The sequence below is a fragment of the Somniosus microcephalus genome, chromosome 6, assembly GCF_052327205.1.
Source record: "Somniosus microcephalus isolate GS21.2 chromosome 6, FLI_Smic_1.0, whole genome shotgun sequence".
Taxonomy (NCBI): Eukaryota; Metazoa; Chordata; class Chondrichthyes; order Squaliformes; family Somniosidae; genus Somniosus; species Somniosus microcephalus.
Window position 1 is genome coordinate 255,784,690 of NC_140992.1, and position 16,454 is coordinate 255,801,143.

General features: G+C 42.6%; 1 protein-coding gene across 1 annotated transcript in view; it reads left to right on the top strand.

The window, feature by feature from the left end:
* The first annotated feature begins 903 nt into the window (after window positions 1-903).
* The window catches only part of usp10 (ubiquitin specific peptidase 10), an 84,290-nt gene continuing 68,739 nt past the window's right edge, over window positions 904-16,454 (top strand). Inside the window, exon 1 of the mRNA XM_085991781.1 lies at window positions 904-1,014. Within this exon, the coding sequence (XP_085847907.1) occupies window positions 994-1,014 (21 nt within the window). The 5' untranslated portion in view covers window positions 904-993. The remainder of the gene's footprint in view (window positions 1,015-16,454) is intronic.

Sequence of the window (16,454 nt, forward strand, 5' to 3'; positions counted from 1 at the left end):
TCAGTGACAGTCTTGGAAACGGTGGCTTAATGTTCAGTAGTGGGGTCATGGTCCAGGTGGAGGTAGGAGGAGGTGTCGGCGAGTTGGCGTTCAGCTTCCGCTAGGTAGAGGTCGGTTCGCCAAACAACCCTTGTCAGCAGGTTTAATGACAATGTTGGGGTTGGATCTGAGAGAATGGAGTGCTGCAAGTTCAGAGGGAGGTAGGTTGGAGTGAGTGAGGGGAGCAGAGAAATGGAGATGGCCGATGTCACGGCAGCAGTTTGCACTAGTTGGGTATAATCCTGGAGGTTTAATCTAATAACCTCCTGCCTCCAACTGCCCCGCCCAGTCAACCAGCTCATCTCCAATATTTTTATAACTAGTAAACAAAAGAAAATGAAAAAACACACAATTTTTTAATGTCCCAATGATTTTTCTAGTGGGTGGTGGGCAGCATTGCCCAGGAAATTACTCTTTAATTCCAGGAGACTTCACTGGGTCTGAAATGACCTAGGAGTAAGTTACTACCAATAAAAGTTTGTTTGGATTCTTCTGTGTTATTATGTCTATAATCAGAAGCAAAAGGAAAATTTGCAAGTGGCCCAACGGAGTACTTGAGTTGTTATTTAAAAAAAATGTGAAGCGCCTCTCCCCCCCCCTCCCCCCACCAAACAAAAAAAACCAGGTCGCGGTGTGACCAATGGCAAGGGCGAATAGATAAGCAAGGAACGGAGCTGACCAATCCTCGAGTCGAATCGCTCCAGACGCGCGCTATTTGACCAATCAGGGAGCGCGTTGTCTGAGACGCCGCGGGCCATTGGTCGAGCCGCGCAATCCGTTCGACGAACCAATCGGAAAAGCAAAGGCCGCCAACCAACGGGAGAGCGGGTGGTTGGTGGCTGGGAGGAGGGGTCGGCCGAACAGTGTAGCGCGCAGGCGCACTGGCTTTGGCGTAACCAGACAACATGGCGGCAAACGGGGAAGCATGAGTTATCTCATTCAAAAGCAGCAAAAATGGCTAGTAACAATATCAAGGTAAGGAAAACACGGCGCGGCGCCGCAGCAAAAAAAAGCGTGAGCCCAAGTGGGAAAAAAAAACCCAACTCGGCGGGAAAAAATAAAATGCGAAGGTTTGGTTTTATTTCTCTTCAGGATGAGTGAGTGAGAGAGAGAAAAAATAACATGAGGTTGAGCTTTAGGCCCCGGGGTATTTTCTTCAGCCTGACTCCCTTCAGCCGGCAGACTTTCAGCCCTGGGCCGACGCGATGATGAGGTGTGTGCGTATCCGAAAGAATATAATAAAATTACAACATGCCCCATTCTGCTTCGTTACATTTCACTTTTCCCCCCAGTATTTGAAACACGCCGCGGCCCTGCTTACAGGCCATTTTTTTTTCCATTTCGGCTGCGTTCCAAAATGTTGGGTTTAACAAGAAAACATTAAAAGAGATAAGGGGAGGAGGGGCGCATGATGATGATTCATTCCAGCATGTCCCGCAGATTAACCCGAGTATCCCATGGAATTTAACTGGAAGCAATACGGCCGAGAAGCTGCACGCTTTTATCGCAGCACATTAGCAGGATCCATGTGTGTCTGTGTCTGTGTCTCTGGACATGTATCTTTAATGATGATGGTGAAGAATGGTCAAAATGGATTCCGACTTTTCTTTTTGGAAGGGGGGTGGGGGGGCTTGTTTTGCACGTGGTGTGACCGAAATACCTTGCTTCTGTCTCAGTGCACGCACCCTACATTAATTTTTTTAGTCTGATTTTATTATACAATGCAAACAATATGTTGTCTGATCGCACTAATCCTGCCTGTGACATCTTTTAACATTTAGAAAGTTTGGAAATAACATAGTGTTGAGCTAGTTCTAATTAGTTCAAAATATATTTTTCCAGGAAAGAAATTAAATTAGTGTAGACAGAAAAAACTGACCACATGCATTACATTTTTTAACATGTAAATTGTAATAAGCATGGTGTACCCTTCTGAGTAATCATCAGAACCACTATAATCTACAAATTTAATTTATGTAAAAAAAAATGAAACCTGACATTCATGACTGTCAAATCAATACTATAACTGTGAATTAAGAGAAACTTTATGTGGTGAACATGTTCAATATTGTCAACTTAATTCTAGATGGGTTACTTCTTGGTTACTGAACTTTTTTAACTGGCCTTATTTTGAGCTATTTTTTCATTTTATTTCATTAAAATTACATTTTAGTTAAATCAAAGGTTTCTTTAGCTTCATAGAGATCATCATTTTTGTGTAAGGATGTTCTGAACTTGATCTGTGAGGATATGCTTACTGCTTCTGTTATTTCACTTCATGCACCATGTGGACATTACAAGTCCATGTAAGGCACTAAGGTTTTGTACACAGAAGATTACTTGTACTGGAGATTAGGGCTCGTGGAGGAGAGAGGATGACTGGGAACTGGGCAGGTGGGTTGGGGCTTGGGTGAGAGTAACTCAAATTTGACTCTAAATTGAATATACAGCTTTTTGAAATATTACTGTAAATCAGTGACCAATGTGCAACCAGTATGGAATTTCAACTGTAAAGTAAAGGGGTAAAATGAGGTCTTGGAAAATTATTAGCAAGGAACCAATCTTTGAGAGCTCTCAGCACTTATCAATGTCAGTTGGTTTAAAAAAAAAGTACTGCTTGACAATTCAACAGTTGAGGTTTTGATATGCCTTGCAGCACCTATTGCCTTGCAGCACCTATTAAGAATATTGGCCGAAGTAGTTAAGAGCTTTTTGTCATTCATCCATAATATGGTGTCACTGATTTTCTGCCTGAAAATGCTTTTCCAATTACTGTTGTATTTTATTGAAATAATTTTTTTTTACTGTTTTGCCCAGTTGTGTTTTGATGCGGAAATTAAAGCGCTAATTGGAAATGGACACTAAGTTCACAATCAACTGTTGATCGTAGCAATCCCAGGCAGTTATATCATGCTTAAAATGCCATAGGGAATATTTTCCCTACGAGAAAGCAGATTTGTCTCACATAAACATTGCTGTGATAGCAATATTTTTCAATCAGTTGGACTTGCTGCTTGATGAAATACATCATGGCAAACCTAGTATTGGTCTTGGGCTCTAATTTAAACATGCCCGGCTTTTTAATCAGCAAAAATGATTTTTATGACAAAAATTGCTTTCTAGAGTGACACTACTGTTTCTAGTTTCCGATTATTTTAGCCAGCAGCAGATAGCTCATGACATTACAATAAACTAAGGCTAATGCTGTATTCAAAGCAGGTTAATGCCAGAAATTGGGTAAGTGCCAAACCCTCCACTTTAATACTTCTGTGTGAAAATGCTAAAACAAACAGGACAAGAATCTAGATGTTGAGTGCTATGTGTTGTTAAAAGTCTGAATTATGTGGTTGCCTTTTAATTCGAGGTTTGTTTTGGGTGGGGGAGAACTGGAGTGAATAAACATACCATAATTAGGAAATTCTTTTGTCTTTATGTATATTTGTAAATGCTAAAAATGCAAGCTGTAGACGGGGAAAAAAACAAGATTCACAGTTAAGACTGTAGGACTAGTAGCTGAGAAGTTATTGACTCGCCACCTTTATGGAACTGAAACGTACTTTTTGCTGTGAGTGTTTTGTGCTACTGGAAGATATTCATTGTTGCAGTCATTGCTAAATATCATCTTCTTAGGCAGCCCCTCGAAACCGAGGATGACTTGCTTCCACATTAAATATACTTGCCTCTATTTGACCAGTGTTAATTTTGAATCATGTAATGGGTTGTTTTCAAAATAGTGCTAGTTTATGACAAGTGATTGTAAACGCTATGTTTTTATGAATATTAGTAGGTTGTCTTTAGGATTCTCTGAGCCTTCAGTTAATCTTTCTTATTTTTTTCTTCCTCTGACTATTTTTGGCTTCTGTGTTTGCCTATTCTTGAAGACGAGCCCAAATTCATCATGTCCCAGAAAGTGTGTTCCTTGTCCAAATATCTAAATAAATTTGTAGCATGCCCAGGAACTGAAAAGGGAACCCTCCTTATTTTATTTCAGCTGCTGGTTTTATCTCTCAATCCCATGGGATCATCCTCCTCTTTGGAAGGTGGCCGAATAACACTACTCTGGATTTTGACGGGCTTTAACTGCCATTTAAAATAAAACAAGTGAACAGTAACCCAACATATTTTTTACAGTAGTTGTTGGGCAGAGGTAACTCCTTGTGTAATAACTGCCATGCTGACCTGATAGGAATAATAATTTTAGTGTTTTTTTCTTTTCCTTGCTACTTATGGAAGCTATCTTGCCTGATTCTCTCAGACAAGCTCACTTTTTTAAAGATCGGACTGGGATAGACCTTTTTAAAAAAAAAGTGACCAGGACTAAGCAAGTAACTGTTAAATTCAAAAGAATACTGTTGAACACATATTTGAACAAATCCCCCCCTCCCCCCAAACCACCAAAGTGTTTGTATTTGAATTGAATGGCTTGCCTCCCCCTCTGATCCCAGGCACTGACAAAGTGACTAATATCTGTAACAATTGTTTGGTTAAACTGGGAAATGATTCCTGAGTAAAGCTGTGTTTTAACCCTCCAAGTATATTGTCAATTACAGAAGCCACTACTAAGCTAAGTGTTAAATCATTTTTTGGCACACTAGTAATAAAAATGGTGGTTTATGGGTTGTCTTTTAGCTACTCAAAGGACATTGGATTAAAGACATTTTTAACAACACTAATCTCTCGTGGAAGTTTGAAAGGGTTTCAGTCAGCATCGGAGTTTGTTTAAAAAAATGCTGAATTTTGTTTTGCTCTACTGAAAGAGGAGCTAAGTTATAAAAACACTCCAGTCAGCTCTAGGTAAGCATGCTTGCTTTAAAAAAAAAAAATTTAAGTAACAGACTAATATAATCAATCTTCTGACGTTTCACGTTTTATATGAAATAATTTGTTTTTACCAAAATTAAAGACGTGCTTGTGTCTCAATCAGCCTTTATAAGATGGCAATTTGATTGGTTCTTAGAAAAACCTGTAATGAAGTAAAGCAAAGTACAGGGTCCCGGCTCCTACTGAGCACGATCCTGCACTGACAGCTGAAACGATGCTAGATCTTCATTTGAAGACTTGGCATACGCTTCAGTTTTTTGTAACTAGTGGGGTAGGGAAAAAAGAAATCGTAAATGTGGTAAACCTATGACAACATTTCTAACTTTGGAAAGGATTCACTTCTACATAGTACATTGTAAAATAATTCCGAGTAAAAAGAGTTCGCACTAACCCATCTGAGCTGTGGTGGAAATACAATTCAATGCTAACATAGGAAATTTCAGTTTTCTTTGGCGATGCACTGAGATTAGGAAGAGAGAAGCGATCTAGTTCCACTCATTCATGCTCATTTTTGGACTTTGTAAAACTTAAGTGTTCATTCATTATATAAAATCATAGAATGATACAGCACAGAAGGTGGCCATTTGGCCCATCATGCTTGTGGCGGCTCTTTGGTAGAGCTGTCCAACCACTCCACGTTCCCTATAAGCTGTGCAGCTCTCTGCTGGTCCCGTGCAGACTGGGACCGGCTTTTTCAGTCTTAAGTTTTGCACATAGGCTGCGCAACCCCCAAAAAATGAGGGAGCACTGGCCCCACTCCTCATCTCTTTCCCCCACAGCCCTTCAACTGTTTTCTCTTCAAGTATTTGTCTTAATTCCCTTTAGAAAGTTACTATTGAATCCATTTCCACCACCTTTTCAGGCAGTGTTTTCCAGCTCACCACAACTTGCTGTGTAAAAAAAAAAAAGTTTCCTCATCAGCGTTCCTGCTAAGCTGCGCAGGAGTCTGGAGGTTCCGGGCAGGCCGCTCACCGGCTTTTCAATGGAAATAACCGCACATGCGCGGAAAATTGAATGCGCGGCGCAGCCAGTTAAAGGGCCCGCATGGCAAAAAATATTAGAGAACATTGTTTCTCATGTCATCGACCTGAAACGTTAACTCTGTTTCTCTCTCCATAGATGCTGCCTGACCTGATGAGTGTTTCCAGCATTTTCTGTTTTTATTTCCTCATGTCGCCTCTGGTTCTTTTGCCAATCACCTTAAATCTGTGTCCTCTGGTTACCGACCCTTCTTACTTTTATCAAATCTGTTCATGATTTTAAATACTTTTATCAAATCTCTTAGCCTTCTCTGCTCTAAGGAGAACAACCCCATCTTCTCCAGCCTCTCCACATAACTGAAGACCCTGGTACCATTCTAGTAAATCTCTTCCGCACCCTCTCCAAGGCCTTGACATCCTTCCTAAAATGTGGTTCCCAGAATTGAACACCATACTCCAGCTGCGACCTAACCAATGTTTTATAACGGTTTAGCCTAACTTCCTTGCTTTTGTATTTTATGCCTCTTATTTATAAAGCCAAGGATTCCATAACAGCCTTCTCCACTTGTCCTCACAGAATCACAGAAACCCCACAGTGCAGATAGAGGCCATTTCGGCCCATCGAGCCTGCACCGACACATATCCCACCCGATCCCTGTAACCCCTACACCAACACACATCCCACCCTATCCCCATAACCCCACGTATTTAATCCCCCTAACACTAAGGGTCAATTTATCATAGCCAATCATCCTAACCCGCACATCTTTGGACTGTGGGAGGAAACCGGAGCACCCGGAGGAAACCCACGCAAACACGGGGAGAATGTGTGTGGAGTTTGCACAGTCACCCGAGGCCGGATTCGAACCCGGGTCCCTGGCGCTGTGAGGCAACAGTGCTAACCACTATGCCACCTTCAAAGATTTGTGTAAATACACCCCCAGGTCTCTGTTCCTGCACCCCCTTTAAAATGTTATAATTTAGTTTATATTGCCTCTCCTCATTCTTCCTACCAGATGTGTCACCTCACTCTTCTCTGCATTAAATTTCATCTGCCGTGTGTCTTCCCATTTCACCAGTTTGCCTCTGTCCTCAAGTTTGTTACTGTCCTCTTGATTGTTTACTATATTTCAGACTATATCTGCAAACTTAGAAATGATGCGCTGTACACCCAAGTCCAGGTCATTAATATGCATCAGAAAGAGCAGTGGTCCTAATACCGACCCCTGGGGGACGCCACTGTATACGTCCCTCCAGTCTGAAAAACAACTGTTCACCACTACTCTCTGCTTTCTGTCCCATAGCCAGCTTTGTATTCACAGTGCCGCTCTCCCTTGAGTCCCATGAGCTTCAATTTTGCTGACAAGTTATAACTAGTTTATTAAAAATCTCGGGTAGAATGCACACGTCCTGCCCGTAAATCTTGCTTCGTGTTGGCATGATTTTTGGTCATGGTTCAGTGTCAATATTTGCCATTGTGAATTGCGGTGTCGACATTTCATATTCAATTTTGCAATGTCAGCTGTCACAATGCAGCTGCAGGTTCTCGCCAGGAGGTGGCTATGTGCGCAAGTTGCTGAAGTCTCTCAATTTGCTCCATCTTCTATCTGAAGGTTACTTATGTTCATCAACTAGCTATGAGCAATGCCATGAGCAATTGAGTAATATAGTAAAAGTTGAGTATAGTGCACACTTCCTGTGAATGTCACGGTTCCTGTAAAATTTTGCCTGCTTCGGTTTGTTGATACCCTTATTATAAAACAGCATATCCTCTGACTTGCTGCCAGCAACATCATGGGATGGACTACATATTGAAGTGATTCAATTGTTCATTCCATAACATTACGGTTGAAGATAAGGGCCTAGAAATTTGGTTTGGGGCGCCAAGCTCGCCTGGGCGCCGGAATTACCGCTCCGGATGGAGCCGCTTGCGCCAGCGCGATATTCAGTTTCGGCGCCCCCAAATGGAAGTGGGGCGCTGCTCGAGGCGCCCCGCGTCCCTCTTGGGGCGCTGAAACTGAATATCGCAGCGCAACGTGCCGCAGTACTGCAGGCCTTCCTCCCTTTCTTAAAGGGGAGGGGCCTGCACCAGTGCGATCAGAGATCGCGAGTGCCAGCAAAAGAGCCCGGCACCGAGGAGAGGTGCCGGGCTCATGGGACACAGCCGGCACTGCCCAGGGCGGGGGGGCTCAGGAGGCCGGGGACGGCGGCCAGCCAAATAAATGGCCGCCCCGCACCTCCCCTTTAATTAGCGCCACTACCGCCGCAGGTCGGCCCCCCTGAACCGGTCGCAGATTGCGACCGGCGTTACAGCGGGGGGCGCGACCCAATATCGTGATCGGGGTGCTGCGCACACCGATGACGTCATCGGTGGCGGCGCAGCGCTACAGGCTAACGCTGCCATTAGCGCCCCGCTAAATTTCACGGGGGGCGTGGCCAGTGGCGCTAAAGCCACTAAGTGCCCTCTTTGGGTGCTAACTGGTGGCACAGCCCACCGAATTTCTAGGCCAAGGTGTTTGAAATGTTTGTCTACCTAGGCCTTTTCAGAGTCTCTGAACTGAACTATATAATATTATTTATATAACGTGTTCAAGCTCCTGGGACTTTGAGTTAACCACATTTGCATTGCAGAGTGGAATTCAGTATGCAAACAGATTTTTGAGGTGGAGTCAGTTGTACTGCTAATTTGGTGCCACATTTACATTGATCACCCTTGAAGCCTGTCACCAAATATATGCTAAATTGCATTGTTGGCTCCACCATAGCAGCTGAATTAATTCTGGTCAGTCTTATAACTGCGTGTAGCCTTCAGTTAACACCTCACTCTCAGGCCAGTTACCGAGCTAATAAGTTGAATGTGATTTAACTGAATGTTTTGCAGAGAACTGGAACTTTGGACAATTGTTAACTGGGTGTGAGAGGGGGAGCGTTGGTGAATGTCAGTGCAAATATGCTGCTGCTGTAAGTTAACACCAGTGTGAGGTGTCCTCTTATGTTTTCTGCTCCCTCTGTTCATGTTTTACTCGACATAAATTCAGACTTTTTTTTCATTTTCCAGTTCGCACAAAATATAGCCGCATTTAGTGGCTGAAGTTTACCTGCATAGAAACTCAGAGAAATATTCTGGCTGCTTGGGGGTAGATCAGCAGTAATCGCATCAAATACGATAGCAAAATACTGCGGATGCAAGAAATCTGAAATAACAACAGAAAACTCAGCAGGCGAAAGGTCTTTGACCTGAAACGTTAACTCTGTTTCTCTCTCCACGGATGCTGCCTGGCCCGCTGAGTTTTTCCAGCGTTTTCTGTTGTTATTTCATAATTGCAGCAAAGCCTGACCCTTCCCATTCTTGTATCTATATTGCAAACCATTTCCCCAAATTAATTGTAAAGAAATTAAATACTGTTTTGATCATCACAAGTGTATGGATGCCACGTTGGTCTGATACAGTGATGCATGTTACTTTTCACAGCTAATTCATGTTCACAGGCATTATGTATGATGAAAATTGGTATGAAGAATTCTTAAATTACATCTTTACTAAAATTCATAATTGTAACATTACTTTTAGTTTTCTAAAATCTGCACGTTTAAGAAATGCCATCTTTTTGTTTGGCTTTGAGTAGCAATGACCCATAGTTGCCACAGAAGTAACTTGCAGAAGAGAATTGGATATACGCTTGAAAAGGAAAGATTTTCAGCACTATGGGGAAAGAGCGGGGGAATTGTACTATTTGGATGGGTCTTTCAAAGAGCTGCCACAGGCATGATGGCCGAATCAAATTAAATCAAATCAAATCAACTTTTATTGTCATTGTTAGTGCACAAGTGCAGTACAACGAAATGTAGGCTTGCGGCTCCCGAGAGTGTACAATTTGGATTAGGACACTTAAACATTCAACATACATTTATACATTTGGCTTGCAGTATATTAGCATAAATATGACCATAATAAAGTGCATTGGCAGATGTGCAGGCTTTAGTGTTTATTTGTGGAGTTCAGTAGGATGACAGCCCTGGGAAAGAAGCTGTTCCTAAATCTGGTCGTACGGGTGCGAATGCATCTGTAGCGTCTTCCAGATGGTAGGAGGGCGAACAGACTGTGGCTGGGGTGGGTAGGGTCTTTGATGATGGACCGTGCCCTCCGTAGGCAGCGTTTCTGATATATATGCTCTATGGTCGGTAGCCGGGTGCATTAAACTGAGGTCCCATCTGCTTTTTCAGGTTAACAGCATCTCATTTGAAGGAGATCAGGGAGTTCTCCTGGTGTCTTGGCCAAGGTTGTTCCCTGGACCAGGATTTCCCAAAACAAGTTAACCAGCCATTGATCTCATTACTACCATTTGATAGGCTGCCCATGAGACTGCAACAGACAGTAGGCTCAATGTGTGGCGTGGCAGCTGGCCTTGGACCAGCTGGAGAGTGGTAGTGCCGTGATTATGGTACAGGACTAGCGATGCTGAGGCCATGAATTTGAATTCCTTCATGGCAAGTTGTGAAATTGAACGCAATAAAACTGGTTATTTGTGCCTGGCACGAGAAAAAGTGACTGGAAGCTGTTGGATTGTCTTAAAAATCATCCCTACCCAGACTGGCTTGCGTGTGACTCCAGTCCCACACTATGACTCTTGAGGCCCTCTGAAATGGCGTGACAAGCCTGTGAGTTGTAAAATCAAGCGCTCAGATGGAGGTGGCCCACCTTTCCAAGACAACTAGGGATGTGCAATAAATACAGCCTTGCCAGGGTCACCCACATTTGAAGGAGATATTAAAAATAGTAAATAGATTAATATGCCAGTTGTTGAAGGTTAAATATAACAATCACATCAGAACTTTGTTTGTGGTGTAAGTATATATTCAAACCTCTTTGTTAGTGTTACCAATTGAAGTACATTTTAAGTAGCATATTTAGAGAATGCTTAAAAACACAGACTTTAAATTTCATGTTCATTAAGCCAATTGATGTATATTCTAGTCCTAGTCGTGCAGCAGACACTTTCACATTAGGTTAGCTTTAGCATAAATCTCTACTATCCGCAATCTGACTGCAGCATTTTCTATACCAACTACCCTTTATGACCTGAATAAGACTGTCGGCTTAGTGCTGAATAATGGCCAGTTTTTGTCTTTTGGATTTGTCCCTGTTTGTAATTGTAACTGGTTTGAAATTACTTCAGCAACAGCCTTGAGAAAAAGACTGTAATCCTGTCCACCTGGGTTGGATTTTAACCTGGGTTCAAGAGATAAAAGAATGGTGTTAATTGACCAACTGCACCACCAAGTCCCAGCTTTATATAGATATTTGGATTTTAAAAACACCGAAATACATTCTAGAAGATGGAAACTAACTGGGCTTGTAGTTTTTTAACCATCACACGGACACAAGCAGTACTTCCAAATTCTCCTTGCTCTCTACTAATGCAAACTGTTTGAAATCATTGACTCGTTCTCTTAAAAATTACACGCTGACTTGAAGTAAACCTGCAATTTTGTGCAATTGCAACAAGAAAATAACGTGCTGTGCGGTAACTGATGGTTGTGTAACTGAAAAATCTGATGTTGAAATGGTAACGTAAATGTCCAGTTGTAAATAGGTGGACAAATTACAACTTTATTTTACCTAATATAAAAAGCATCATTATTAAATAAACATATTAAAGGGCTTACAAGTCTCAGCGTCCACTGTGAACAAAAAACTAAGCTTTTCTGCCTCGAGCGAAACCATCTACGCCAGTGTTGGACCATTTTCTGCGTAATTAATGTCTTAATTTTCTCCTTGTTCATCAAAGATCATGCATATTGTATTTCCCATATGCATACAATATAGCAAGCTAGTTCATTCACATGGTCTCTGATGTAAAAGAAAGGCCTGTTCCTGTCTAACTTTTTTTTTCAACTTAATTGTCTTTTTGGTCTGCTAGGTGCGTGACTTGTGGAAACCCATCGCCACATCTGAAGCAGTTTTAATATTGCACTAGTGCAGCAGGCTCCTGATATGTGGATCTCACACTTCCAATATCAAAGTAAAGTTGTCAGATTTGCTAAGCATGGCAGACGGGGAGACCATTTCTTGTTACTGGGTGGCTCTCCCTGGCTGCGTGTGATCTGCGCAGCAGCAGCAGCACTAGAATATAATTGGTTTCAATTTAAGAATCTTCAAACCATGCTACTGAGAAATACACACTGGTAGAGTGCACGCTGCCTTCCCATAGGGGCATACCACACTTACCAATGTCTGGAGAGTTTGCTGCAGAATTTGGGGCCAAAGCTCAAACACCCAATTGTGTGCAGGAATACTGTTTGAATTTAACCAGATAAAACCATGCATTCTACCAACACAGAACTGGTAGGCTTTCTGCTGCTTCCCGGTCAGAACACGACCCAGTTTAGGACTTGGCTTGTAGAGTTACAGGAAACTTTCGATTTACCGGCACCTAAATAACCGGAAATCTCGGTTAACCGGCAAAATTCAGGAGTAGGTTCAGGTAAGTTTTACTTCATATTCTACTTGCCTTCCTCCATCTGTTGCTGTGCAAGGGTGTGGCTGCAGCTGTTGCTAAGCTACAGAGACGCTTGGAACTTGTGGCCATTGTTCTGCAGTTAAGCAACAGGTTTGTTGCTTTATGCGGAGCTGTCAGCTCTCCGTTTCTTTTACTATAGCTTCCGGTTATCCGGAATTTTTGATGAACAGGCACCGCGTCGATCCCGGATTTAAAAAAAAGTTTCCTGTATCTGGAACCGACTGGGAAGAATCCTAGTCCACATTGACGGGTCCACCCTCTAGGTTACATTAATGAGCCAGGCTGATTTGTTAGTTAACAGCAGTGCTTGGAGAACTGTGGACATACCCTGGCTTAGTAATCAAATTATGGAAGCTGCCACAGAGGGCTGTCTTGGTTCCAAACTTCCAACGCAAAGCAGGTCATCTTGGAGCCATTTTGACACCAAAGAGACCCCGCTTACATCTTTGTAAACATTTAAAAATCACCTTTATGAGTAACATTGGTGTAAATCCAATGAGACATTTTGATAAAATCACTGATGTTTCCCTTTAAATGTTTGAACGCAAACTATAGTGAATGTATTTTAATTAGATTGATGTATCGATATGTCGAACTAAATAGAATGCACACCATGGTAGTTTAGCACTTGAACATAAGAATAGAAGAAATAGGAGCAGGAGTAGCCCATACAGCCCCTTGAACCAGCTCAACCATTCAATAAGATATTGGCTGATCTTGCACCTCAATTCCACTTTCCTATCTGATCCCCATAGCCCTTGATTCCCCCAGAGTCCAAGAATCTATCGATCTCAGCCTTGAATATATTCAATGACTGAACATCCACAGCCCTTAAGGGTAGAAAATTCCAAAGATTCGCAACCCTTTGAGTGAAGAAATTTCTTCTCATCTCAGTCCTAAATGACCGACCCTTTATCCTGAGACTGTGATCCCTGGTTCTAGACTCTCCAGTCAGGGGAAACAGCCTCTCGGCATCTACCCTGTCAAGCCCTCTTGGAATCTTATGTTTCAATGAGATCACCTCTCATTCTTCTAAACTCCAGAGAGTATAGGCTCAATCTCTCCTCATAGGACAGCCCTCTCATCCCAGGAATCTATCTAGTGAACCTTCGCTGCACCACCTCTAAGGCAGGTATATCCTTCCTTGGGTGCAGCGACCGCCATTGTACACATTACTCCAGATGTGGTCTCGCCAAAGCCCTGTACAATTGCAGCAAGACTTCCTTACTTTTGTACTCCAACCCCCTTGCAATAAAGGCCAACATACCATTTGCCTTCCTAATTGCTTGCTGTACCTGCATGTTAACTTTGTGTTTTGTTTACAAGGACACCCAAATCCCTGTGAACACCAACATGTAATAGTTTTTCACTATTTAAAAAATATTTTGTTTTTTTATTCTTCCTACCAAAGTGATTAACGTCACATTTCCCCACATTATACTCCATCTGCCAGCTTCTTGCCGACTCACTTAACCTGTCGATATCCCTTTGTGGGATAAATGGCTCATTCTCGGGCTGGCAATCAGTAACTAGTGGTGTTCCGCAGGGGTCAGTGCTGGGACCCCAACTCTTTACAATCTATATTAACGATTTGGAGGAAGGGACCGAGTGCAACATATCCAAGTTTGCCGATGATACAAAGATGGGAGGGAAAGCAGTGAGTGAGGAGGACATAAAAAACCTGCAAAAGGACATAGACAGGCTAAGTGAGTGGGCAGAGATTTGGCAGATGCAATATAATGTTGGAAAGTGTGAGGTTATGCACTTTGGCAGAAATAATCAAAGAGCAAGTTATTATCTAAATGGAGAGAAACTGCAAAGTGCTACAGTACAAAGGGATCTGGGGGTCCTGGTGCATGAAACACAAAAAGTTAGTATGCAGGTGCAGCAGGTGATCAGGAAGGCCAATGGAATCTTGGCTTTTATTGCAAGGGGGATGGAGTATAAAAACAGGGAAGTCTTGCTGCAGTTATACAGGGTATTGGTGAGGCCACACCTGGAATACTGCGTGCAGTTTTGGTTTCCATATTTAAGAAAAGATATACTTGCTCTCGAGGCGGTTCAGAGAAGGTTCACTCGGTTGATTCCAGAGATGAGGGGGTTGACGTATGAGGAAAGGTTGAGTAGGTTGGGACTCTACTCGTTGGAGTTCAGAAGAATGAGAGGCGATCTTATCGAAACATATAAGATTGTGAGGGGGCTTGATCGGGTGGATGCGGGGAGGATGTTTCCACTGATGGGTGAGACTAGAACTAGGGGGCATAATCTTAGAATAAGGGGCTGCCCTTTCAAAACTGAGATGAGGAGAAACTTCTTCACTCAGAGGGTAGTAAATCTATGGAATTTGCTACCCCAGAGAGCTGTGGAAGCTGCAACATTAAATAGATTTAAAATGGAGATAGACAGTTTCCTAGCAGATAAGGGAATTAGGGGTTACGGGGAGAGGGCAGGGAAGTGGACGTGAGCCTAGATTCAGATCAGCCATGATCCTATTGAATGGCGGAGCAGGCCCGAGGGGCCGTATGGCCTACTCCTGCTCCTATTTTTTATGTTCTTTCCCACCTAGCTTTATATCATCAGCAAACTTGGATTCGTTACACTCGGTCTCTTCTAAATCATTAATGTAGAAGGATGAACCATCTGTGGCTAACTAAGGAAGTTAATGCGGGTATCAAATTGAAAGAAAAGGCATACAAAGTTGCAAAGATTAGTGGTAGGCCAGAAGATTGGAAAATTTTTAGAAACTTGCAAAGGTTGACTAAAAAAATAACAGGAGAAAATAGATTGAGAGTAAACTAGCAAGAAATATAAAAACAGACAATAAGAGCTTCTAGAGGTATATAAAAAGGAAGAGAGTAGCTGAAGTAAACATTGGTCCCTTAGAGGATGAGACTGGGGAATTAATAATGGGAAAGAAGGAAATGGCAGAGACTTTGAACAAATATTTTGTGTCTGTCTTCACGGTAGAAGACACTGAAAGCATCCCAATAATAGTGGAAAATCAAGGGGCAAAAGGGAGGGAGGATTGGGCCTATAATCATTGGAGTTTAGAAGAATGAGAGGTGATCTTATTGAAACATAAGATTCTGAAGGGGCTCGACAGGGTGGATGCTGAGAGAATGTTTTCCCTCGTGGGGGAATCTAGAACTCGGGGGCATAGTTTCAGAATAAGGGGGCACCCATTTAAGATGGAGATGAGGAGGAATTTCTTCTAAGGGTTGTGAATCTTTGGAATTCTCTACCCCGGAGAGCTGTGGAGGCGGAGTCAGTGAATATATTCAAGGCTGAGAGACAGATATTTGAACTACAGGGGAGTCTAGGGTTATGGAGCTGAGGCCAAGATCAGATCAGCCATGATTTTATTGAATGGCGGACGGCGCAGGCTCGAGGGGCCAAATGGCCTGCACCTGCTCCTATTTCTTATGTTCTTAGGTAAATAGCTGAGGCCATAGCGGTAGCCCACTAGCAACAGCCTGCCAACCTGAAAATGACCCGTTTATTCCTACTCTGTTTTCTGTCCTTTAACCAATCCTCTATCCATGCCAGTATATTACCCCCAACCCATGCGCTCTTATATTGTGTAACAAGCTTTCGTGTGGCACCTTATTGAATGCCTTTTGAAAATCCAAATATACGACATTCACTGGTTCCCCTTTACCCTGCTAGTTACATCCTCAGAAAACTAACAGATTTGTCAAACATGATTTCCCTTTCATAAAACCATGTTGACTGTGCCTAATCATATGATTTTCTAACTGCCCTGTTACCACTTCCTTAATAATGGATTCTAGCATTTTCCCGACGACTGATGTCAGGCTGACTGACCTGTGGTTGCCGCTTTTCTCCCTCCTTTCTTGAAAAACGGTGTTACTTTTGCTATCTTAAGAACATGGGAAACGGCGTAGGCCATTGATCCCCTCGAGCCTGTTTCGCCATTCAAGGAGATCATGGCTGATCTGCGACCTAACTCCATATACCCGCCTTTGGCCTTTAATACCTTTAGTTAACAAAAAGCTATCACTCTCCGATTTAAAATTAACAATTGACCTAGCATCAATTGCCGTTTGCAGGAGAGAGTTCCAAACTTCTACCA